This window comes from Drosophila hydei, unplaced genomic scaffold (assembly GCF_003285905.1).
Source record: "Drosophila hydei strain 15085-1641.00,03,60 unplaced genomic scaffold, DhydRS2 tig00000063-arrow-pilon, whole genome shotgun sequence".
NCBI lineage: Eukaryota > Metazoa > Arthropoda > Insecta > Diptera > Drosophilidae > Drosophila > Drosophila hydei.
In genome coordinates, this window is record NW_022045657.1 from 4,665,751 (window position 1) to 4,691,210 (window position 25,460).

The 25,460-nt window shown below is 38.6% G+C and overlaps 4 protein-coding genes across 5 annotated transcripts; 2 read left to right on the plus strand and 2 right to left on the minus strand.

Moving 5' to 3' along the window:
* The first annotated feature begins 129 nt into the window (after positions 1 to 129).
* Positions 130 to 12,915, plus strand: LOC111604653 (protein sarah). Its single transcript, XM_023322810.2, has 2 exons — positions 130 to 417; positions 11,282 to 12,915. The coding sequence occupies exon 2, from the start codon at positions 11,289 to 11,291 to the stop codon at positions 12,135 to 12,137; it is 849 nt and encodes a 282-aa protein (XP_023178578.1). The 5' UTR covers positions 130 to 417; positions 11,282 to 11,288; the 3' UTR covers positions 12,138 to 12,915.
* An 840-nt stretch (positions 12,916 to 13,755) lies between these two features.
* On the minus strand, positions 13,756 to 20,061 carry LOC111604651 (organic cation transporter protein). The gene is made up of 3 exons (XM_023322808.2): positions 19,767 to 20,061; positions 15,037 to 15,668; positions 13,756 to 14,894 (listed from the first exon to the last, which is right to left on the minus strand). The coding sequence occupies exons 1-3, from the start codon at positions 19,807 to 19,809 to the stop codon at positions 13,902 to 13,904; spliced, it is 1,668 nt and encodes a 555-aa protein (XP_023178576.1). The 5' UTR covers positions 19,810 to 20,061; the 3' UTR covers positions 13,756 to 13,901.
* A 765-nt stretch (positions 20,062 to 20,826) lies between these two features.
* On the plus strand, positions 20,827 to 21,798 carry LOC111604633. Of its 2 annotated transcripts, XM_023322771.2 has the most exons (4): positions 20,827 to 21,069; positions 21,133 to 21,432; positions 21,495 to 21,565; positions 21,626 to 21,798. In XM_023322771.2, the coding sequence occupies exons 1-4, from the start codon at positions 20,911 to 20,913 to the stop codon at positions 21,684 to 21,686; spliced, it is 591 nt and encodes a 196-aa protein (XP_023178539.2). In that variant the 5' UTR covers positions 20,827 to 20,910; the 3' UTR covers positions 21,687 to 21,798. The 2 variants fall into 2 exon arrangements, with proteins under 2 accessions (XP_023178539.2, XP_023178538.2); XM_023322770.2 differs by having other exon boundaries at positions 20,828 to 21,069; positions 21,495 to 21,798.
* LOC111604634 (single-stranded DNA-binding protein, mitochondrial) lies at positions 21,765 to 22,578 on the minus strand. The gene is made up of 4 exons (XM_023322772.2): positions 22,471 to 22,578; positions 22,314 to 22,401; positions 22,143 to 22,251; positions 21,765 to 22,075 (listed from the first exon to the last, which is right to left on the minus strand). Exons 1-4 carry the CDS (start codon positions 22,492 to 22,494, stop codon positions 21,856 to 21,858), a joined length of 441 nt encoding a protein of 146 aa, XP_023178540.2. The 5' UTR covers positions 22,495 to 22,578; the 3' UTR covers positions 21,765 to 21,855.
* Positions 22,579 to 25,460: the final 2,882 nt, after the last annotated feature.

Consider the following 25,460-nt stretch of genomic DNA (forward strand, 5'->3'; position numbering starts at 1 on the left):
AGCATGACATGAAGTTGGCTTCACTGTATCAGCTGTGTTAAGTTCAGTGGTATAAACTAAATTGGTATTTTTGAAAAAGTAGTACCATATATTTCGTGCTTTATTAGTACATTTCAGCATCAAGGCGGCTACACTAAATAAAACAAAAATATTATTGAAGTGAAAATTGTGGACAACGGTTGTGTCGCGTCGTGACTCGTAAAATCGACATTTTGTTGAGCAGATTGCCAAAAAGCTAAGCAATTTAGCTGTTGCAAATTATACACTGGATAAACTCGGCTATAATCTCCGTTAGAACTAGCATTAAAAACATTGATAACTGTGGCGTGTCGTTCGCAAAGTTTGCTGTGCATAAGCTAAAAGAAGATAATAACAACATTTGTCGGCGTTTTTGGCGTCTTATTTTCTTAGCAAACGGTAAGTCAATTGTGTTTTTCAAATGCTGACAATTAAATTTAGCGAGAATCGCAATTACAGTTTGCTTATGTAATGCGATTGCTATAGTTAAATGCGGCAGCTAAAGATGCAAGTTTATTATGTAGAGACATGTATGTGTGTGTGTGCATAAATGTGTATACATATATGTGTGTTTTGCTTTTGCTTTCGCTTTTGTTTGCGCACGTTTTGTTTATAAACATTGAATTGGTCGACCGTTGCGCTACTGCTGCAAATTCAATTTATTCGCATTACAGCATACACAGAATCTCAACACTACAACGTAATTAAAACCAAAGGAGCCTGCCCCTTTGGTATATATTTGCTATGTGCCACTTACCACTTGCCACGAATTCTCGCCCCTATTAAAACTGGCACAATTCGAAGGGCAAAGGAAATTTGTTGTGACGCTTCTGATAAATTGCGCGTTTTTGTAAGCGATTTGTGTGTAGCAGCAACTAACTACACTGCACTACAAAGATTATAATTTTTTTGGCTTAACTAACTCTAGGTTATAAGATCATTCGAATTGGCCGATTGTATATTTTGAGTGGTTGTTCGAAATTGATTAGATTTTACATATATTGAAGTCGTACACCATTATTGAATTATAAGTATTTATTATTTATTATTTATTATTATTACTTTAAATATATTTCTTTATGACTGCCTTTCGATTTTAATAAAAATTACGATTATGAATAACTAAATTTTACTATACTTTCTAACCCATGTTAAAAACCAAAATTTGTTTATATAATGTCGAAACTACAAATCTTTCATTTCTGATTGATATATATTTTTGATTAATATATATTTTTCTATAAATTTTATTTTTGCAACAAGTGTATTGAAAGTGCGGTGTTCGACCTTTTGCACTCCAACTCTGCTCTAACGTTGTTATTTGCGTGGGTTCGCATACAATTTGCATACCCTGCATACATCAAAACCATTGAAGGGCACACCAAATTGTGAGATATGTAATATAAGACAATGCATATCGATGAAGCGTTCTATATAGATGTTACAATACTTATAACTTTTTTAGTTAAGGCTGTAATATCCTTGCTAGAGAGCCAAAAATGTTTTATTAGGATTTGTCAGTATATCTTTTAAGTAATCATTCCTTGATTAACTTCAAAAGAAAAATTTTATATATATATATATATATATATATATATATATAAACATGTAAATTGCCTATAAAACTGTTATTTAAAAGAGTTTCAATGCAGTAACGGTTCTTAATAATAGGGTATTTTATAGTCTAGACTCAGCATTTGTTATTTTGTTGTGGGTTTTGTGCACATATGTATGTAAATTGGTTCGCATTATTGAATTTCCTGCACATGTCTGCTGGCCAGCAACTGGCGTGTCCATCTTGCACATCGCATGTTTATGTTGTGGAAGGGGTTCCTTCAGCCGTGACCGTGACTGGCAGTCTGTAACCCCAAACACCCATAACAATTGTGCCGCCCTTTGTGTTGCCTCGTGAATTCTAAATACAAAGTCGTCCTTGTCTGGAGATGTGGTTCAGCTGATGTTGTTGTGGCTGCTGCTGCTGCTGCTGCTTCTATAGCTTGAAAATTTTAATTGCTTTGGGCAACGCGTTAGCGCCCTTTGCCTTTCGGTCCTCGCACTCTTTGCCAAGCAGTAACAAATTCCCTTAGCAGCACAAGAATCGGAAAATGGAAAATTTGCTGAGTCGAAGACGAACACAGAGAAGCCAAAAGCAATAAATTCTCAAATGCAAATAAAAATCGGCTCTTGTGCAAATATTTTTATATTTTGTTGCCTTTCTCTCATTCTGTCTCTCTTTTGGCTTTCCTGCGCGATTGTTGTGGGCGGTGCCGTAGACATTGCCTCCAAGCACACACACGCACTCACCCACATCACACACGCACGGTAGCAGCACATCTTGGAAAGCTCGACCTTGGTTTCTATAGCGACCTTTGTCTGGCCACGGGACAGCGCTCGCTCGGAAGCCTTTGACTGTCCCCAATTTAAGTCCAGACAACGTGTTAATAAGTTGCCTTGGCTATTATGGCAAAATAGAAGAAAATCTTTGTCCAAACATCCTAACATACAGATCTTATACTTTTTATTGCCTAATTTAAATCAGTAATCAGTAAATATTCTTAAATATAAATTCCATTCTTGATTTTCTTCGAGCACGATGCAAATATTTTCGCCACGTCATAATTACTTTTACAACTTTTGGGACTTAAAGATGAGTGATGAGAGAAAATAACTTTCAATTGAATTTGCGCGCGGGTTTTTAGTCAATGGTTGAGTTATTGAGAAATATTTTCCTGTGTCAACCCGTGTTTGAAAAAGAAAGAGAAAACTTAGTTAGCTTAACAGCTTCGACAATCGATTGATTAGCAATATGTGAGGCAGTTACTCTTAATATTAATTTTTATATATTTTCTGTTTATTTTCAAAAAATGTTTATATATCATCATATATATCATATATATATTTGCCACGCGCTACGTTTTACTTATTCATTATTGTCGGGGCCACGATGTATTCACACCGAATGACACAGATACTATCATCATCAGGCAATTATTTTGGAATATCAATTGGTTAACATGGAGGGAAAATCGAATGAGGCATCCAAGACATTGTCATTTTGATAAAGGCTGCCGATGGGCGTGTCTGCATATGTATTCGTGTATTCACAAAGCATACGTAGTATTTGCATAGTTTGCGTCGATGCTGACGCAAAAAATATGAAGAGTTTTAAAATAAATCAACTCATCGTTCTTGTTATTATATCAGTTGCCTATTTGGCTATTTTTATATTGCGTTCGCTTCTGTCTTTCTTTTTTTTTTTTTTTTTGAATACCCTAGGAAAATTAACCCTTTCGAAAGGGGTAGTTAAATAAATTATATTTTATGATCATTAAACAGGCTAGCAAAATGAATTAATTTTAATGTTTTGATGTTTGAAATTTTAGTGGACTCATTTATATATATATGCCTGATTGCTATGTAAACTATTTAGAGTTAATCTACCGAAAATATGTTATAATTATGAATTAAAATTTAAATAACACTTTGTATGCCCATTACAAGGTATCTGTTAGTCACTCACTCAAAGCGGAAGCCTGTCTCCATATACTGCTCTTGGCAATTGACGAACTAAACACGGGCCGGCTCTTTCGTCAATCGGTTAGTTTCGAGAGTAAGACTGGGTGACTGTTGCAATTGAACAGACGTCAGAGCGAGTGGAATGGCTCGTTGAGCACAATGGAATCAGTGTACTGATTGGCATTGTCGACGCCTTGGTTTGAATCGAAGAAGCATACCTAGTTGGGGCATAAATACTGGCAGTACAATGCCTATTTATGTATGTACGCTTCAATTACCGATAATAACAACTGTTAATTGTTATCAGTATAGTCAGTAACTGGGGAGAACTTGTCGACACCGGCTGCACCCGAGTTCATTTGGTGCGTCAACGCACAGTTATCAATGATAAGCCTCGACCAATGACGACCACCGTGGCAATGAGTTAACCCCTCAACTAATACCCTTGCAGAAAGCTAAGCTACTTTCTTAAAAAATGTGTAGCCATTGGAGTTTAATTATAAAAAACACAGTAATAAATCTACTAAGTCTACATATGGAACGAAAAGTTCTAACCTTTCTACATCTTTGCTTTATCAAATTTACGATAGACTAGGCTATACAAAAAGTCTCTGTGCCACTCGTTAGGAAATTAAATACTGTAAAAGATTGCTTCCTACTTTCAATCATATAATATATCCAAAGTTTGAGTATATTAATTTTCATTGATTGTTCCATCTTTTGTATTATAAATAGATACTTATATAAAGAGGCAGATGATTATGATCTAATTACATTACTATTATCGTCCTTTGTATGCAAGAGTATTTTATATTAAGCACTTGGTGAAGTTCCTTGTTGTCCATATTGATAATTCGTTTTGCGGCTAACGTCCTGCGCAATTTCGGCAACACATGTCTCATTTGGCCACATTTTGCATAGGTTGATATTTTAGCGTCAGCTTGGGCTTGTCATCAGTTGTTACTGACAGCCAGCAACAAAAGGGCCTGTCTGCAAAAATGTGTCAAAAGCCCAAGGCTATACTCGATAACCATCGAAACTTGTGAGCACATCTAGTTGTTAGGTAGGCTAGTGGGTGGACGGCTGTCATTCGAGTGGGTCCCGAAATGTCGCCCCCACAGCCGGCGCGCCTAACATTGAGAGTTGAGTCAGATAAAAACTTAATTTCTCAACAAGCGTTTCGTCTTATCATGCCAAAGTTGATGAATAGAGAAACTGCGTTACTCTGTTGTTCACAAGCTATTAATAAATTATTACAGCTTTTTACGAATTTTTCTATTTAATTTTTGAATTCTGGAAATCAAGCTGAAAAGGACTTTTTGCTAAGGCTTTGCATTTCACAAAATAAACTTCTCTTTTTACACAAAGCATTTCATGCATATTTATAAAGCAGACCAAATCTTACCTTGACTTAGGCTTAAAGTATGTTTCTTGTATGAGCGGTGCTTTATGCCTTCCCTTCCTTTCATACTTGAATAGTAATTTAACATATTTTTTCTGTCGGGTACTTGGCATTATTATTTTTTTGTTGCACTGAGAACCTAACTAAAAAGCTCGTCTGCTATATGTTTTTATTAATATAGTCAATACATTTAAAAAATATGTTTCTTATAAGTACGTTCAATTACCACATGTTACATTTTATAATTACTTAACTAAGCGGCATTTATGGAGCTGCTTTTGATAGGCCGCAATTTTTAATTAAATATTTTTCTACATGCCACCGTACTGTTGCGCTGCCTTTTATTTACCAATAAACTCAAACCCGAGCTGCTGCTGAGAATGTACCAGGAAAAGCTCTCATAACTGTCAAATGTCACATACTCAACGCACAGGTTGTTTTGGTTATGTATACCAAAGGTCGTGTTTATTAAAACTTTGAGCTAAAATATTGTGGGCAGAAATCCAATTTATATATAAAATAAAATATATAAAATCCAATTAAATAAACTAAATCATATCTATAGAAACTGTGATGCAAACTTTGTAAGAAACAACTATAAAATATAAAATTAACTTGTTATTCCCTCTAACTAACGTTACCTACTTGTATATATATATTACTTAATAATTATTTCCAAATAATTGTTTATGTTATCATAGCAAAATTGTAATTTCATATTATTAAGCTGCTATTGTAATGTAATTAGTTTTAATAATGTTCATATATTTGAATATGTGGAATGTATGCAATTTTAGTTGGGTTGCCTGCTTATCGGCGTGTAAACAATTTTATTAACAGCTTGTGCCTGAACGTGTCGGGTAATTACAAAAGCTGCCATTGTCATGACGGGCAAGAGCATTGAGCCAGCAGAAATTGAAGCTGCGAGATGCTGAGGCAGCTGTGAAGCAGTCAGGGCCAGCCTATAAGCAATACGCCGTCAATGTTAAAGGTCACAATGCCGCAACAATCCATGCAGCAGGGGCGATTCTATTACACACACTTCCACCCACTCATACATGCTCAATTCACTCGTATGCGGGCAACATAGATACAAGTATAGTTACGTGGGAATAACTGTATACATACACACACATATATTCAAATATACTAGGTGAATTATGTGTGTACACCTCGTAATGAGTGGGCAGCACGGGGCCGAACCTGCGATAATTGACGATGCGGGAGCCAACTGTCAAATGAATTACGGGATTACGTTTAATTAGTCAGACAAGTGTAAAAAGCAAGAAATATGTGGTAATGAATTGACAACCCGGTTGGGTTAACAAACTGCGCTTGATAATTCAGCCGAACATTGCACATTGCAGGGATTCCACTGATAACATTAGCATTGCGAATCTGTGAAATTTGTTGCGTGCGACATGCCCACGCGACGGAGCAGATTCCACTTAACTACAGCAAGGTTGTATATAATGAAAATTGCGCATACGTCCTGTGCACACACATTTGAATATGTGCGCGTGCATATATATAGCATTCATAATGCATTATGGCATGGTGTTTGGCTCACCTTTATAAACAATTACCAAACCGGCAGCCGCCAACACTGGCAACCAGCTAGTTGGTTGGGTGGCTGCACGCGTCACTTGATGTTCAATTATATTATATGTATATATAGAAAGTGTTATAAAAAGCGCTGCAGACTTTTAGGTGGGCGCTTCTAGGACTAGATACATAAATAGCTCGTGTTGTCGGCGTTGCGTTGCTTGCTGCTGCTCTCGAAGCTTAAGGATTTACATTAATATTGTAAACACAGCAAAATAATGCTGTTAATATTTTGCTTCTATATATAAAGAAGGTAGATCTTCATTTCAAAACGTGCGGATAAGCTTTTGTATTCTACAGAAAACTTCAAATGTGTAATTGTAAATAATTTTTATGAAATTAGCGACTCAATTTGAGTTACGGTTCGATTGCATTAAGGAGAAGAAATTGTGTAATTTTGTAAAATAAAGAAGTTCGAAAATGCTGCTTAAAAGTGTAACTATATAATATATATCGATGCTCTGCACTATGTGAGCTAGATAGTCGAATTTGCAGTGAACGTGATTGAAAAGAAATACTGACCTTTACGCCCAGTCCGATGCTAGTTAGCTGTGCACCCACATCAACTGCAGCAAATAATGAATGTGATGACAACGTTGCATACACAAGTAGAAATTTCAAAGATGGGACCACAGCTGCACATGGGACAGATGCAATGAATGTGGCATAATCCACTTTCAGCAACTTTTAATTAAATATCGAACTGTATACGTTTCCATTGCAAAAACAGACCCACACATGCATACATCAGGTGTCGGATAAATATGCGTGGCATACGTACGAGTACGTGGCATTTATGAATGCCATGTTCATGTTCAGTTTCAAATTTGCTGGTAAAATAAAATTAGATTATCCCACGCATTGACATTGAAACATGTTTGATTTTTGTCATAAAGGTCAGACGAAGCAGGCGACGGAAATGAAAGACCACTGTGCGGCTGCAGTTGCACTCTGTCTGATTAACTCTTATTAGACACGCTCTCATCAGGTCCTGATTGTATTTTGCAGTGTAATCCAATTAAATTAGTTCAAAGGCTACTTAAACTTCTATAAATTTGCCATAGTTACCAGAGCTTGTTAGCAAAAAAAAATGTCCATGTTTGAAACTTGTGAGAAAAAATGTGTTTTGCTTTGATAAAGTGCAAAGTTCAACTTTGAATGAGCGTTGGCAGCGCCATCAACTCTCACCTGCAGCTGCATTATTCGCATGACCTTTAAGACTAAAGACTATCTTTAAAATAATCGGAGCCATTTGCTTTTGATAGAATTTCTATATTTTTGTGTGCCATTTTAGCATACCATAAGATTTGTTTGCTTGACGCCCACTATGCAAATTAGGCGGAGGCTTCTGATAATGTGCTAGGGACCCACTTGATATAATGATGACAGCAATTATGAATGAGCGAAGGTCGTTGTAGAACGAGCGTCAGGCAATTCATCATCATGTTAAGCCGCGCTGGACGTAGCTTTGTCTTCACTCGTATATATTTTCTATGGATATTTGAAAGCGAGCTTCCTTTATCTGGCTTTTAGCGAGTATGGCGTCTTTCATAGTAGTACTTTGCTATTATTTTGGCATGCAAACAAATGATGACGTCATTCCGTCAGCCCCACAATTTGCATGCAAGCCGGTCGTTTACTAAGGAGTCCCCTTGCTAACTTGCAGTTAGTTCTTTCCATTTACTAATACGCCTACCTTCAAACTATAGCTGAGACGTATTCCGAGTGAACCCATTCAGGAAAGGCCTACTGCTAAAACCTCAACACAACAATGCATACGTCATGCGAGCACAGGGCTTAACTTCCGCATGGGTAACAAATGTATACATGTATACATACATATATATATATATATATGTATATATATATATATATATATGCGTACGTACGAGTGTGTTTTTTAAGGAAATCAATCATCCAGAAATAGATCAATTCGTCGTAGTCGCCAGTGCCATCGACGTTGTCCTCGTTCTTGTGGACATGTTCAGGTCTGTTGCGTCGCTGTCGTCATTTGGGGCCACTGTTTGAATTTGGCCATTGTTTTTATTGTACTTCCTATCGCGCTCGTACTTTGCATCTGTTCGCCACGCTAAGCCATCGAAACGTGGCAACAAAAAAAATAAAACGAAACAAAACAAAACAAAACGTGAAAACAACAACCAGAGCTTTTCACTACAGGCGGTCACCGTGACTTGCCGAGTGACAAGGATATTAGTCCGCTGAGCGTCGTAGAACCCCGAGTCGCGCACTTTAAAGTCTGCTCTTGACAGTTGCCTTCTCCCTCGACTTCGACCAGGGGAATGCGTCAATTTGGCATAATAGCCCTGTCAATGGCTAGATAACTCATCGTCCATGTTCGTAATTGCATTTAAATTTAATGAAAAACAAACCACAAAAGTGCCAATCCTCAGCGCATTTTCAATTAAATTATCCATTTGTAATTTCAGAGAATGAGTTAATGGACAGCTAAGATATGTTAATCGTAAATGTAACTTAAAGCTATTTCTGCTTTATGTACTACGGCTAGCAACAACAAGAGTTTAAATTACTAAAAAAAGTTAATGAAGGCCAGCTCTCACCGGAGACATGTGTAGAACTATATTTTCAGACTGATTGATTGATGACGCACAGCCAACATTATGCGAGCCAAGCTGAAATGCCGATGCGGGGTCTACTAATTCTATGAAAATGCTTGCTGCTGCCGGCAGAAATAGATTTGGCACACTCCATAAAGTATGTAACATATTTTCTTCATCAGGGTGACACACTGAGTTAATCTGGCGATGTTCTTATTACCACTTCCATCTCGTAAACCATACGCATAAAGCTAGGGATTTTAAATTGTATCCACACAAGGATTTTCTATATTTTAGATTTGGGATACCTTCAAAAATCCTTTCCCATTCCCTTACTTAACGTACTGTGCTTTATAATATACACAACTGGTCGTCATTACTACGCCCGCATATTTTATTAAGAAAGTGTCGGTTAGAATAACAGTAATTGAATAATTAATTTCTCATGCTGCCTCTAAGCACAGCCGCAGTGTAAGATGTGAAGCGCGTGCTTATACGTGGGTGTGTGTGTGTTAGTGTGCAGTATAAAAAAAGCGTAGAATGATTGGAAAAGCAGCACTGCTCAGGGTATCCTCTAGTCGAGTACTACCGCTTCGATCTTTCTTAGTTGTTTCAACTGCAGTTACTTGAAGTGATTTACTTGATGCATTTCGCTGTATTTTATTTGTAATTTTGTACTTTATGATATCCTCTTTAACTCAAGTAAGTAATTTAAATAAATTTAGTTTGTTTAATATTGTGTAAATTTTTTAAAAATTGAATTCTCTAAAACGCTTATTTGTTCGTTTGTTTGAATTATATACTATGTATCTGAATGATGTCGACTTCATAGAAATATTAGTGTATTCTGATATGGGACATATAGTTTAACTATATTGTTGTACAGAAAACAATAAAATAACAGTCATCTGACGCCAGCGTATATTAGCCAAATGTGTAATCAAGCCACTGGTGCTAGACGCTATATAAATAGATGGGCGCTAAGTCTGAAAGGAAGTAAGCATTTTATAGCATACAATTGAGCGCTAATCTAAAACTTACTTTGCCCAAAATAGTAATCATCATAATAAAATTGGCTAAAAGTTTTTGGCCTCGTGTCGGCAAATTGAACTCAGTCACAGGTGCTGCCGTAAACAACAACAGCAACAATCACAACAACAACAGCGACTCGAGCAAGAACGACGTCAAAGGCGACGACGACGACAACGAAGACGTCATTGTCCTCATGCCGAAGCTTTGTCGTGCCGACTTTGCTCATTTTCATTCATTCACAAAAATTCGCCAATGCTATTAATCACCCAGTCCCCAGTCCCCATTTATCCTATATTTAGGGTATATAGTGTATGTATAGGATATATATGTATATATATAGCCAAGCATAACAATAAAATCAAGAGCAATTCTGAATCAACAGTGCGTCACCAAAGCCGAGCAACCAGCAGTCCCTATTGATTGCCTTCACGTGGCGATACTTAAGTTTACTTCACTGCCCCAATCGCCGATTCCCCCATTCTGAGTGCTTTATTTCGTCCTCCTCTAAATAGTACTCACAATATCTGCAGACACGTCTGAAGTTTGTCGGTCGTAAATATTTTGGGCCGCACTTTCGGTTCGAAACTTGCACCAAACATGTTACGTCAATGAGCTTTAGTAGTCAGCAATTAGGCAAATGTGGTTGTTAACACATTTGCCTAAAGGATCTATTTTATTCTTTGAGGAAATATTTTGAATACGGCCTCGCCTAAAAGAGAGATAAATTAGAATTGTTGCGCAATTATTAAATGAAATCTTCATTCCAAAATTGGTTAGGCAATAATGATGAAAGGTGTGCTAATTAATGTCGAATTTCGTGGAGTTGAGCAAAAGGTCAGGTTCGTTTCGTGGTTAATTTAAGGATCCCAGTTGTCCAATATAATATAAGAATATATAATTGTTAAAGCAGACGGGCCGAAAGCCACAGTTCCCTAGCCTGTTTTATGCTAGCCTACTGCCTTACCTCGACTCATAGACTTCCCTCTGACCTTAAGCAATGAAGATGCCTCACGCATAGTTTCTGAGAATATCTTGCTCCACACTGAGCCACACGTATGCGTACAAGCTTTACAAATAGTTAAAATAATCACACCTGTTTAATTTGCTCTCTCTCTTACTCTATATATTGCAGCCCAGCCATGTCCGACACGAGCAAGTCAAATAACAATGCAGCCAGCTCGTCGAGCGTAGATGGGGATGCCGGCGATGTCACACCGACGACGACAATACCACGCAGCAATCACAATAACAACAACAGCAGCAAATTGAAATCAACGCAGAATAGCAGCGGCGGCGGCAGCATAGACAAACTGTCACCGGATCAGGATATTTACATAAACGCCGCCGACGGTCTACCCAGTCAGCATCCGACACTGCCCCCTGAAGCAGATGTGGATACCGATACTGAGCCGGAGGTGGATGCTGACTCCTTTGATGATCTGCCCACATCGATCATAGTGACCAACATACACTCGGAGGTGTTTGCAAATCCCGAGCTAAAACAGGCCATGGAAGAGCTGTTCCGTACCTTCAGCGAGTCCGCCACTTTCCAATGGCTGCGCAGCTTTCGCCGGCTGCGGGTGAACTATGACAATGCCGTTGCGGCAGCTAATGCACGCATTAAACTACATCAATACGAGTTTAACAAAAAGACGGTGATCACCTGCTACTTTGCGCAGCCGGTGACACCCGTTAACAACAAGAATCTACAACCACCGGCGCCGGTCAAACAGTTCCTTATCTCTCCGCCCGCCTCGCCGCCAGCCGGATGGGAGCCACGCGAGGAAGGAGAGCCGTTGGTCAATCACGACCTGCTCGCTGCATTGGCCAGCTTGACACCCGGCGAATCGCACGAGCTACATCCACAGAGTGAGGATCAGCCAGCAATTATTGTGCACACCGCCGTGCAACCAGACACCGGGGGCGTCGGCACTGCACTTCAGGCCAAAGCACCTATTGTACAAACCAAATGTCCGGAGCGCGCATAAGCGCCAAGCTAAGAGCTTAAAACGGAATGCTTGGCGGCATATGCAAGAGCCAGCGCCAGTGCCAGCATACCACGGCCAAAACTGAGCATCGCTACAGGAGGACTAAGAACTATGGAATTTCAGATGAATGAACATTTGGTCATCGTGGATGGGCAGCGATGGGGGCAACCTGGCGGTTGAGAGTATTTTTTGTAAATAATTTCTATAAAAAAATTCGATTGTGATTAATTTACACGTAGCTATGTTTTATATTAAGTAATTGTACTCTCACGTTTGGAGCGTTTCAAGTTTCGGTTTCCCGTTCCCGTTTGATTTGCCTCGTGCGTTGCCGTCGAGCATTTACCAAATATTAGCTTATCTTAAGGTACGCCAAGTGGAGCTGTTAATTCCAATTGATTCTAGATGTGTTTGTTGTTTGCATACGAAGTCGCGTTGTCTCTCTCTTGGTGTCTGTTTCTAATTGTATCGATGTGGCAATCCACACAATATCTAAATGTACCTTCATGCTAAAACACAAATATATATACAAATAAAAAAGAACTCTATATGTTTGCAAGTAGCTGCAAAAACGAACTTTGCACTCAAGATAACGAAGCAGTCGCAGACAGAAATTCAGTTATGAATATATGTATATGTTCAGTTATATATCTGTGTATATGTAAATGTTAATCTAATTGTAAGCCAGAGAGAACTCAGATAGCTATATCTGAAATTGAAATACGTATAGATGTATACATATTAGCTACAAAAACGAGTAAATGAAATACGAAATTATATTCAAATTTGAAATGATTGTTCTCAATTGTACCAAAAAACCTAAAACAAAAACTATTTTAAACAGAAAACTATACTAAAGTCCTTTAATTAACGTGCGAAAACCTGAATAATTTGCATTACATTTGCCATTTGTTTGCTCTTTCTGTAGCAATTACCCGGAACTTGTTAGCGCCATTAGTGGCTTTTATATACTTATTGTGTGTATTCTACAATTCCATTACTGCCTTTTATTTCAGCTAAATAATACTTAATTCGCTTAAGTTTGCTGCTGTTTTCACCGAATTATTATTAATTAACAGAAGGAAGACCTCCAAAATAATGATTTATGGCAAGGAATACATCTGCAAGCTACTATCAGCGTGGGGATATAATTCGTGTCTCGCACTCTTGCAAGAGCTGAGGTCTAACCAAAATGCTAATCTGCGATACATACTTTGATTGTTACTAAAGCTGGCAGGGTTAAAAGGTGCTGAGCTGCCTTCAACATCGACTCGAAGCATTGTTGCCCACTACAGGCGTGAGCAGTGGACAGGTTTTTACATATTCAGTTTGCAATTGACATTTTAGCTGAGCTTTAATATCTAGAAAAGCAACAGCCAGCCACTGTCAAATCTTAGATTTAACAAGAATACTAGCATACTTTTAAGCTTTATCCATTTGTAATATTGTCATGGTTAGAGAATTAGCTATTCTGGGTCACTGGTCACTGTGACAACTCAACTTCTTGGAGCTGCAGCCCACGTTTAAGAGATTTTCTTTGGAAAACTGTTGGAAACGTTTTAGTGCTACATTTCGCTTGAAAACATTTGAAATAAAAGTGAGCGGCTATGACCTCAGTGCATATCTTTGGTCCACAGATTCACTAAGGCGAACTTCTCGCTTTATTAACATGATGAAGCTTAACTAAGGTCGTGTGAGTGTGGGTGTCGTTGTGGCTGTGTAGGCGTGTCTTATGAGAATGCTTAACAAAAAAAAACTTTGGCATTTCTATTTACTTTCGATGGTTTTGAGCGGCACCATTTGCTCGGGATCGTCGGGATAAATACTATCCTGGCGCGGCTTGCGGCCAGCACATTGACTGAACCAGGTATCACCCTTGCCAAAGTTCTCGCCATCCTCAATGGACTCTGGCATGGGCTTGTTCATTGTTTCCGGCAGGAACATAACCCAGAAGCCTGACACTAAGGCAACCACACCGAACAGCACAGCCGGAATCTTGGGATCAAATGAATCGCCGAGCAGAGTAATCAAGGGCGTCAGTGCTCCGGAGAGACGGGCACACATTGATCCCAATCCCATGGCTGAGTTGCGCACCACTGTGGGAAATAGCTCCGCCGAGTAGTTGTAGATGACAGCAAAGGATCCAGCGATGAGCAGCTTGCCCAGCATCACCACACTTGTGGACAGAGTGGTGCCCTGGGCTATGAAGGCGGCCACAATGCAGCAGAGGCCGCCACTTAACATCAGAGTGGATGTGATGGAGCGACGTCCCAGACGATCCAAGACAAAAACAATGGTAATATAGCTGGGGAACTCCACCAGACCCATGAGGAACAGTATGAGATAGGGATTGCCATAGAGCTTGCCAGCGCTCAGCGACAGGCCGTAGTAGACGATTGAGTTGGCAAACCAACAGAGGCACACGTTCAGCGTCTTCATCCGCAAATTGGGCGTGCGGAAGAGATCGACGAGACCGGCACTGGACTTCTCCTCAACAGCAGCCTGTTGCTTGGCCTTCTGCACATAGTAGTCCTTGTCGATGGGTATGCCAGAGCCATTGATGCGCAGTCCCTTGGCCACAATATCCACTGCCTCGGCTGCACGTCCCTGCATCCACAGCCAGCGCGGTGACTCATCCATCAGCCACCAATGAGCTAGAAACAGGCAACCGTGCAAGCCATACACCACCTGAAGCATTTGACGATCCTTGATAATGGCACCCCAGCCGGCAACGAGCATTATGCCACCAGCAAACACAGCCTGTAAGACCAAATACATTTCATAAGAAGACTCGTATTATATGCCAATTTAAATAGGCTTGTTTAGATTCCGAATATATCTTTTTACGGTCCAAGCTTCAACATCTCATTAATTTCTTATTAATGACAAATTTTAGGCTCACCTGAAAGGTAATGCCGCAAACTGTCCGTTTGGTAGCGCCCACCAGCTCCATGGTCAGTACAAAGCCACATATATAGGCACCAGCAGAGCCGACTATGCCCAGCACAAAACGCGCCACCATGACCGAGAAGTATTCCGGGATGAAGGCCACGCCCACACCGACAAATAGCTGCAGCAGCGCTGACCAGCAAAAGACGGTCTTGCGACCGACCTTGTCAGCCAAGCCACCCAACGTGACTGCGCCCGTGAAGGTGCCCAACATGAAGACCGTCTGAATGATGGCGCCCATCCAGCGACGATCGCAAACGAAGTCCCAGTCTATGGTGCGCGACGTCTTATAATACGTTGTATCGTACACATACTTCTCGCAGGGTATCTGGCTCTGATCCCCAGCGCTCGCATTGAACATATGGCACGAGTCCAGCTCGCCAGATGGCTTTAATGGAATGGCTTCAAGAATGGCGCTGGAGTTCCAGGGCAGCTGCGATAAAGTGCTGTTATCCACGCCAGCAATGAAGCAGCGATGCTCGGGCACAGAGGCAACAGTCACCAAGGACAGCATATGCATGCCCGCTGTGAGAGCGGACAGCACTTGCAGGAAAAATTGGGCAAATTGATATTTACCGAACTCGCCTTAAAAACAAAAGTTAATCAGTTAATATTTTAATCTTAATTAAATAAAATTATAGACACTGCCTAAGACGCAAGTTGATAATGCAATTCCATTCTTCCGAGTGGCTTATCACAATTAATTTACCAGACTTAAAATTAAAAGATTTTGCTTTCTCGACACTTGAACTAGTTTGTGGTGGAATTTGCCCACTGGAACTGTGATATGAATATCCTAAATTGCTAAATTCTGATAGCTATCAAAACTAACTAGAGGATGAAGTACTGTCTTAGCCACTAGGATTACATTCTTATAATAACTATAATCAATTTCAGCGAAATTTGAAAGGAGTGACCAAGATTTCAGAAAATACTTTCCGGATGCAGAATATTTTTGGCAGTGCTAACTTCGAATCTATATTAGCCCAATCAGAAGACCTCAACTGCAGAAAAAAGTTAGAAGAGTTCGTAAGCCCCAACTGTTCCAAATGTATTTTCATCGGCAATTATATTAGAAAGCACTTGTGTTTGCTTTATTTAATTAAAGTAATTCCAACACTAGTGCAAATCGGTATCAAATGAATGAGCTACGATAAGCGAGCGAGGCGCATGCCACTTGGTGAGTATTTCGACGAGTGGTATTCACGCTGATTCAATAAAGACTTCAATTGCAAATGAATATATAATTAGTATAGGTCATATAGCTTTAAAATTAATGCTATTAGAGTAATTGGATTATCCACTTTCGCATGCCATGCCAATCCTTGTGCTATAACCAGTTATGGCCACAGAGTTGTTTGTGTTGCCAAATTGGGTTATCAGATATTTTTCGTTGGGCGTATCTGAACGCGTTTAACGGCGCCGATAGAATTGTCGTCACTCGGGAGACATTGCAATTAAATCAAGTGGAATTTATTCAATTCGATTTCAATTGAATGGCATACAAATGCGCGGTAAACTGTTTGTCAACAGTTGGTTTTGCTTTTCTTTTTTTACTATTCTCTTTTATGTTTTATGTGAACCATTGGCGTCGTTATATGCTTGTATGCACTGTACTGTGCTGTACTGTGTTGTACTGGCTGTGATCTGACTTCTCGAGGGCAGGCACTGTGTAAATTTCTTTGGACGTAGCCTAGATATTTGTCACTTGAACGGTCCAATGTTCAATCGGCAATTACAATTGATTTGCGCTACCAACTACTATAGCAATATCAATATTGATGTGTTCAACTAGCTCAGTAGACAGAGAGACAAACATCAGCCGAATGTCAGAAAAGTTACAGACACTTCCCAGACTGATACCATTGTCTAAGAATTTGTAAAACTACTCGAGCGATCACACAATAAGTGTAAAATTATGTCACAGATCTCTCGCACAAAAATAGTTTTTAATTAATACCAATTCGACATTCCGACAATCTTTAATTAAATTCAATTGCGACTCTATGCATAATCAGAAAGACAGGCCACAGAGCCATCGATAGGTAACGATATTGAAAATGAATGTGAAAACAAACGGACGAATGGGAAATCATAAGGGATTATCAGAAATCAGTCCATCAAGTATAAACTGATACAGTACCACATCGGTTTATGGCTTCATTGTGGGATTTACTGCGCTAGATGTTCGGCCGGGTTTATTGCAGCACAGCCCTTGGTCACAATGACACACACGAATTGTTTATTTGGCTAATCAAACATGACATAAAACATGTATGTGCAATATACTGTCATCATAAATGGAGCATATTGAGCACGTTGTTATTATTGAATAGATAAAAGAGGATTACTATATTGCTCTTTGACTCTCAATGAGAACAAAAGCCGTCAACAGATTGTTAAACAAATTAAAACTTAACCAATTCGAAAACCATCAATGATTGATGCATTAATCTTTCACTCGAGTAAAGATAGACATAAACTAGCCAATCTGAATAACTATTATATACAGTTACTTAGTTCAATAATACGAAGCTATGAAATAATTAAAATCCCCTTCAGAATTCATACTGCATTTTGGTTTCATTCTCCATATCCACGAGGCCATTTGAAGCGAAACCTTTTTTGACATTGATTTATAATTTATATTTGCAATCCATGTGCAGTACTAGGCTTTTAATTACACACACACACACAATAACTAACTTATTGCACAACTGTGAGCCACAAAATGAACAATGCCAAATGTTGCACAAACGAACGGAATGCATCAGCTGTGGTTGGGCCCACTGCAAAATGCGGCTGTATGGATTGTATGTGGTATTTTGTTGGCTGGTGGATTTTTTGATATTCATATGCATAGTCAAAAATTTGTTTTATAATTGCCAGTGTGTTACAGCGAGTAATTGGAATAATCTGTGTTTATTATATTTGTTCTAGGCCAGTAGCCAGATTATCCAACAAGCGATTCTAAATAAATGTAAATATAAACAAAAGAGACCGTTCTATATTTAAGTGTGTAAACTTGACCTAGACTACGCCCTGATTCTATTTCGAAGCAGCAGGTAAATCGCAACAGGTTGCACTGAATTATCATAGCAAAACCAATTTCCATTACAGAAAAGTTGGCCCGACACTTATATAAAATATATATATATATATATTAATATTATATATATTATATATATATATATATATATATATATAGCTGAAAAAACACACTTTGCTGATAAATATATGAATGAGTCGAATAAAAACAAATTCTCTGCAAAACATAAGGACCTTTGCCCCCTCAGAATACAATCGAACTCTTATCGCCATAAATATTTTTATACATATATTTAATTGTGTTTCTTTTTTTTTTGTTTGTTACTAAACGGGAAGGCCATGCGGCATTGCCCAACAAATTTTGGTAAATACAATTTTTTATATATATATTTTTTTTTATGCTTGAGTCATGTTTTGAATGACACAGCTAAAAGCAGAACTATTAAAAAGTCACGGAACGAACAAACCATTTAGATCTCACCTTCACTGAGAGACAGAGCAGAGCAAAAATTAAAATAATAATAAATAAATTAAGAAAAGTATAAAATTTAGAAGAAACTAATTGTATAACCTGTTTGTGGACTTTCGAATTTCTTGCCCTCTTACGTACTTGCGATATAGATACAATATATTAACATATACTCATAATGTCGTTACTCGAAGGAAAAAGTGGCTAAGGCGGTCGTTAGTCTCTTACCGGTTGGCATCGAATGACAAAAACTTGTTTTTAACAGGCCTGCCTGGGCTCCTCAAGGCTTTAAATTCATATGCTTTGATTTGAAAACTCTTGCAAAAATGCAGTTTGCGTACTGCTGCTATCCAATTAACCAATAAGTTCAGTTATAAAAGTATAAAACTGATTCAAATCGGGCACTGATAAGCCTAACTATTTATGCCTTTAGTGTTTACACAATGCTAATTAAAAATGATGTAAGTTTAGAATATAAGTAGAGCGCAGTGCACACAACTAAAGATATTTACGTTACTATTTAAATATTTTAAATGGCTTTCCAGCTGCTCGCTTTTAGTTATAAACGTGTAAATTACCCGAATAAACCGCAATCTCATTCTAAACTCAATAAGCAGCTCATCTGTAGCCACGTGACGATGCCGTCTTTGTGGTTTGCATGCCGCAGATACGTTTGTAAAAGTATATTAATATTATATTAACATATAGGTTCGATTAGAAGCGATCGATGACTGACGATCGACGATTTCGATTGGAGCTTTGTGTGAATACAGATCTGTGTATAGTAAATTGTAACAGTCAATCCGTCATGCACGTCGCTTAACCTTGAGATGATTATTAAATAAGCAGACTGCGGCAATTAAAATTGTATTAAACTTGACTGACCAGCGAGGGTAATTAAAAATATGAAAGATTACAGCATATATATGAAATCAAAGGGCCGGACATATATCAAAGAGATAACAACATTCCGCGTCTGATAATTAAAACTGACAGCCGGATAACTGAATCTAACGTGCTCTTAATACATGTTCTATTTGGATAAACGGAAACGACGCAGTCGCCGTGCACTTGATAAGCGCACGCATTGCTGATATGCCACTGATAAGAACAGCCAGTTGCCGGTTGGTAGCTGGTTTGGAGAAGGGATTGACCTATCTACTCACCCAGTTTGCCCATTAGCTCCTCTAAAACGTAATCCACAGCCATTTCTGATTGGATAACTATTTCAATTTATTTTCATGTGTATTTTATTGTTCCAGGTGGGAAATACGTTCCCTATTGATTCAACTGCTTATCAAGTGATAACAATTTGCATCTTCTGGTAGCTTATACTTGTTTGCTATACAATTTTTGCAAGTAGGGACTGGGATTATCAGAGCCACGAGAGGTGGGACTGAGACTCCAAGCCGTTTGTAACGTGCGCTGGAGATTGGCAAGCGCCGCCGTGCTGGCAAAAAGCTAAATGCGAACTGAATGGGCTTTGAGTACGCGAAATGAGTTTCGAGTCGTGACTGAATAACACTCACACACATCCACACATACATATCATATAAATCCAACAAATACTCACACACACAGATAACGAAACGCTCCCGCCGATATGTGTGGAAGACCTCGACGATTGACAATTGAGAGTGGATCGCGATGTTTGACTGTTTGCTAAATGTATTGTGGTCGTCTTTGTTGTTACTATTCCATTCTGTGACATAATTCTAGATCGATAAGCCTACAAATCAAGAGAGAGAGAGAGAGAGAGAGAGAGAGAGAGAGAGAGAGGGAGAGAGAGAGTGCTATAAATCAGCATCATGTGTTTCCAAGCAATGTGTGGATCGCAAGATTAAATGTAGATTACATCGAGGTGCCCAGTATCAGAGAGCCAAAAAAAAAGTTTAAACATTATCAGAGCTTGAAGGCAAGTCTTATTAATTATGCGATATGCATTAAGTTACACTGATAATCACTTCCTGTAACTGGCTTACAGGTATTCAGGTATTACAGGCTTATACATATACATATTTTTTTTTATTTATATATATAAATTATATGATTATATATTTATAAATTTAAATAAAATATAACTATTTAGCAATTGTGGGAACTCTGAGTTTACACTTAAAAGTTATTTTGAACATTTTTCACCTTCATTTCTCAGCAACCTTTCCGTAACAACTTATTGTGGAACTGATACAAGGCACATCCTCATATATTTCCCTTACATTTTTCATACATATGTATTGTATCCTTGTTTGTTTTTCCGTTACTAAATTTCAACTTTTATTAAAATTTTTAAAGTGTTAAAGTTTTGCAATGAGTGACCCATTCATTGCGGACCCAATGTCCTTTTTATACTTGGACATTCTATGTACGGTTTTATTAGAAGACACCGAAGACGCGGTGGAAGAATTTAATTTAAAAATGAATTTGATTCGCGAACAGGAAAGCATTTGTGTGGAGAATGGAAAGAAAGTAATATATTGAAACTGTTGAAAATGAAATCGTATTTTGAGTCTCAACTTAATTTGCATTCAGCTCGTTTCCGTGGATCAGTTCATAGGCTCAATGAAGACATGTATTTATCAAACAGAGCTCGAATTGCAGGAGAACGAAGCTCAGTTGGTTGCAATCGAGAGACTTGTTTCACGCTATGAGGCCAGCAACTTGGTTTTTTTAAAGAGCCCAGAGCTAATACCTCTGATACCCAACAGCTATATGGCATTCCTTCAGCTACTTTTATCGGCAGATCGATCGACTGCACAATGTAACAGCCTAAAAGAAGAGCTTACGGTCTACAACAATGACGCTATTGATCATTTGGAGTGCCCGAATTTGGTGAGCAAATTGTTAATCCGTGTACAGAAAGCACAAGTTTTTCACACAAGTTATTTCCATAGATCACTCAGATTATGGACTACCATTTGAAAGCGCTAAATACACTGGAGAATAAGTTGGATAAGCTGCAAAGGTTGGTCCAAAATGTGGACAAAAACTATAAAGCAATAACCAAAAAGCTACAAATTAACAGCTTAAGTAACAAGTGCTCCTGTGACATGGCCAATATAATCAATGACGAGTGCGTGAACTGAGCGCTATCAACCGCAGCTTAACTGTTATATATTTCAAATTCAACATTCAGTTTAATGATTTATATGATACATGTGTATGAATAATTAGTCAATTAAATGCTTTCAAGTTCAACTTTGTTCTTAAGTCTAAGAAGATTATGCAGATATTTGGCTTGCTAATTGTTAGTTGTTAGTTCGAGTCACGGAAGAACAGCACATCGTCTGCTATAATGCTGGTGCTCGTCTTCTGGTTGCCCTGCTGATCGGTTATCTCGCCGTATGTGATCTTGCCCTGCACCATGGTACGCTGCCCTTTTTTCAGGTACTCCAGCACAGTGTCGCGCAAATTGGGTTTGAAGACAACCACTCGATGCCAGTCGGTGCGTTGTGCCCAGTCCCCATTCTCATATCTGTAGAGAGAAATACACTTGAACAGTTTCTTTTTAAGTTTGCCAACTATTTTACATTTCCACTCACTTGTAATTGGTGTGAGTAGCCACTGAGAAGGTGACCACTGGATGCTCCTGCGAGCCACGTAGTTGTGGATCTGCACCCACACGTCCCAATATAGTTACCGTGTTAACAGCTATAAATGTGAAATTGATATGAGTTGTTGGTCAAGAAACGTATATTCGATGTATCACGTACTTTTTTCAATTTTGGCGGGCGCTGGGGCCGTCGTGCTTGCAGCACCTCGTGCCGGCAAAGTCCAAAATCCATTTATCACTGGCCTAAGCTGTAAATTCAAATATGTATACCATCCTATGAAGATCGTTTGTTAGAAGCTTTAAAATATTTATCTTACAATGCGTCTAGTTTGTTGCATCATTTTTTATGCGTGATTTGTAAAGCGGCAATGCGATTTTAATTTTTGCAAACAGCTGATTGTGACAAATGCGGCCAACTTAAGCTGTTACCTGTGGCGCACTCTGGCGGAAATTTGGTGAACATATCGACTAGTCGATAAGTTGTCTTTGAAACAAAAATAATTAATTCTTTCGATCTTTTTAGAAATATTTTTATTTATATATTTTAAAAAGAACTGTTACAAGAATATTAATAGCAATCTAAGTTTTGTTAACATATTAGAAGTATTTCTCCCATTAGTTTCTTCAATGACCTACCCCCATATTTTTGCCACCAGTATTGGTTATATTTGAATAAGATTGAAGTGGGACGCTAATTGGAATTTTGATTTTCTCTATCAGATATTTGGCGAACTACTACTTGTTCGCTATTCAAAGTTAGTTGCTGCGACACTGTAGCATTGGCACTCTTATGTACTATTTTAAGTTGAAGCGCGCTCTATTGGATATATTTCAAAACAGAAAACCTACAGTACACCAAGCGGCTATCCATGGAGTTTATAGATAGTACAATTAACGGACGTCAGGAGTGCTATAGTTATTTATATGTTTCACAAACTTGATTTAATGTTGGGTTCTCTGTCTCAAATAAAATACAACAGAGGCAAAAAGATCTTTTCGAAAAAGTTAAGTTAAAGCAAAGGTCCCGCCCATTCCGGTTAAATTTTAAGTTAACTTTTCTGTGTTTGGCAAATAATTTGTCTAGCAATCAGCAAAAACTTACATATGTACATAATTTTTACACATGGAATAAAACCAATCGATAATTTGATAGTAAAAGAAAATAATAAAAACATCTAAGAGTAAAAATATATTACACTATTTAAGTATTTCACTTTTAAGTGGATTAAAGCGGAATTACAGAACGAACTTCTTGCCTCCATTAAATAATATCCACAGATGTACATAGAAGCAAGGCGAAGCATTGCTGAACAGGATGTGCGATCGCCGATTGTCTTCGTTTTATTGCCAAACCTTCATTCATGAGCCGCCATTTTGTAGGTCCATTTTGTTTTTGGAACTGCCAATCGGCCGTCAAGGCCCGGGATGTCGACATTGATTTCTACTGAGCAAATCAAGGCAATTGCATCCAGCTGAGGTGAATGTGAAACAAAACGGAAGAGTGAATTCCCTGGTTTTATATATATTCGTTTGTCTTGACTATTGCTGCCACAACTATGCAAAAGCAAGAGCAAGAGCAAGAGCAATACCAATAGCAACAACAATACCCTAAGCAACAACTACACAAACAACCACAACTCTTCGACTTTGCATTCAAATTCAGGCGATGACGACAGTCAACCGATGGAGACGGACGCTCGAGCGGGTGGGCAGATGGCCAGATGAGCAGGCGGCGAAGTTGTTGTCGATGTCGGTGCTGGTATTGGGGCCGGGCTGCTGCCCAAAGAATATTGCCAGACCGAGATCCAGCAAAAGTCTTGAAGCTATTTCACTTGTGCGTCAGAACAGCCGTTTCGTAGGGTATAAACTGACTTAAGTCTTGGAAAACAGATGGATTTTACTGTTAGAAATGTTTAAGATATTATTTTTAAAGTGTGTCAAGTAAATGGAAGCAATGGGTTATTCTGAATTATGAGATTAAAATCTATAAATGTAATCCTTCTAAAATATGAAAAGACCTATAGCAATAACTTAAATAAAGATTGCAAAAAGATAATGTAACTATATCTCTAAGTACTAGTTGACATATATAACTAACTGAATGATCTATTTGTAGAACTGCCTTTTACATTCATATAAAATATTGTTTTTCATTATATAAGAAGTTTTTCTCATTTCTTCCTATATATTGTAGCGCATAGCTATCCCCAGTGTAGCCCCAATCTGAGGCATTATTCATGCTGTCGTTTTCGAGTGCTGCCATCGTCGGTCGGTCGCTTCGACTCGCATCGCCTCGTCTCGCCTCTCCTCTCTCCACTCCTCTCTTCTCTTCTCTTCTATTCGCCATGCTTCGTTTCGTCTCTCTTCGCAATCGTTTGCTGGCGTTGTTTCCAGCGCGCGTGTAGCTAGGCATACATATATGTGTGTGTGAATGTGAGTGTGTATATATATAATTATGTGTGTGTGTGTATATGTGTGGGTTGCGTATCTGTATCTACTGTGTATATGAGGCTATGGCTATGGCTCCGGCTGTTCGCTGTTGCGATACTAACGAACGAACGTCCCAAATGTCGACGTTGCTGTTGCTGTTGTTGCTTTTGCTGCTGTTGTTGCTTTTTATATATTTTCAGTTTGTACAGCGAATTGGCGCGGTGCGGCGCTTGAAGAGGGAGCTGCCTGGTTGCTGGTTGCTGTTGCTGTTGCTGTTGCTGTTGCTGTTGCTGAAGTGGTTGCTGCTGGCTGGGCTTCTCGAGGACGTCCGTTCGTTCATTTCGTATCAATTCGTAGCGTTTCGTTTCGTCTGTTGGTTCGTTTGTGCGTTTGCGTGCAAAAGCAACGAAAACTCTTATTCATTTTATAGTGAAACTCAACTCAACGCAGCTTAAGCTTAATGTACAGCAGCAGCAGCAGCCGCAACAACATTCCAACTGGCAACTGGCAACTGGCAGCTTAAATGTTGCTGCTGTTACGGCTTGGTTCGTTCGTTGGTTGGCTGCCTTCGCCTGCGCGAAGGTTTTTGAAAAACGCGCGCAGCTGTTACGGCGATTGGGTAACATTAGCCTCAGGAACCCATTTAAAGCAAATCAGTATTTGCTCGTTTGCCAGACTTTGCAAAGAACAGAACTTAAAGCCTAATAAAATTGCCTATAAAAAAATCCCCTTCGCCTATAAATGTTTCTCTAGCCCACCCAGTACATAATATATATATATATATATATATATATATATATATATATATGTATATATATATATATATATATATATATATATATATATATATATATATATATATATATATATATTAATA

What these genes read in the sequence shown, in the direction of transcription:
- LOC111604653 (XM_023322810.2), top strand. Translation starts at nt 11,289, where the DNA reads ATGTCCGACACGAGCAAGTCAAATAACAATGCAGCCAGCTCGTCGAGC.
- LOC111604651 (XM_023322808.2), bottom strand. Translation starts at nt 19,809, where the DNA reads ATGGCTGTGGATTACGTTTTAGAGGAGCTAATGGGCAAACTGG. An exon ending in GGAGCTAATGGGCAAACTGG is followed by an intron (nt 15,669 to 19,766) that starts GTGAGTAGATAG and finishes TTTGTTTTTAAG; the next exon opens with GCGAGTTCGGTAAATATCAA. An exon ending in TTTGCGGCATTACCTTTCAG is followed by an intron (nt 14,895 to 15,036) that starts GTGAGCCTAAAA and finishes TTGGTCTTACAG; the next exon opens with GCTGTGTTTGCTGGTGGCAT.
- LOC111604633 (XM_023322770.2), top strand. Translation starts at nt 20,911, where the DNA reads ATGAGTGACCCATTCATTGCGGACCCAATGTCCTTTTTATACTTGGAC. An exon ending in GTGTGGAGAATGGAAAGAAA is followed by an intron (nt 21,070 to 21,132) that starts GTAATATATTGA and finishes ATTTGCATTCAG; the next exon opens with CTCGTTTCCGTGGATCAGTT. An exon ending in ATTTGGAGTGCCCGAATTTG is followed by an intron (nt 21,433 to 21,494) that starts GTGAGCAAATTG and finishes TTATTTCCATAG; the next exon opens with ATCACTCAGATTATGGACTA.
- LOC111604634 (XM_023322772.2), bottom strand. Translation starts at nt 22,494, where the DNA reads ATGATGCAACAAACTAGACGCATT. An exon ending in TGCAACAAACTAGACGCATT is followed by an intron (nt 22,402 to 22,470) that starts GTAAGATAAATA and finishes TTGAATTTACAG; the next exon opens with CTTAGGCCAGTGATAAATGG. An exon ending in GCCCGCCAAAATTGAAAAAA is followed by an intron (nt 22,252 to 22,313) that starts GTACGTGATACA and finishes TCACATTTATAG; the next exon opens with CTGTTAACACGGTAACTATA.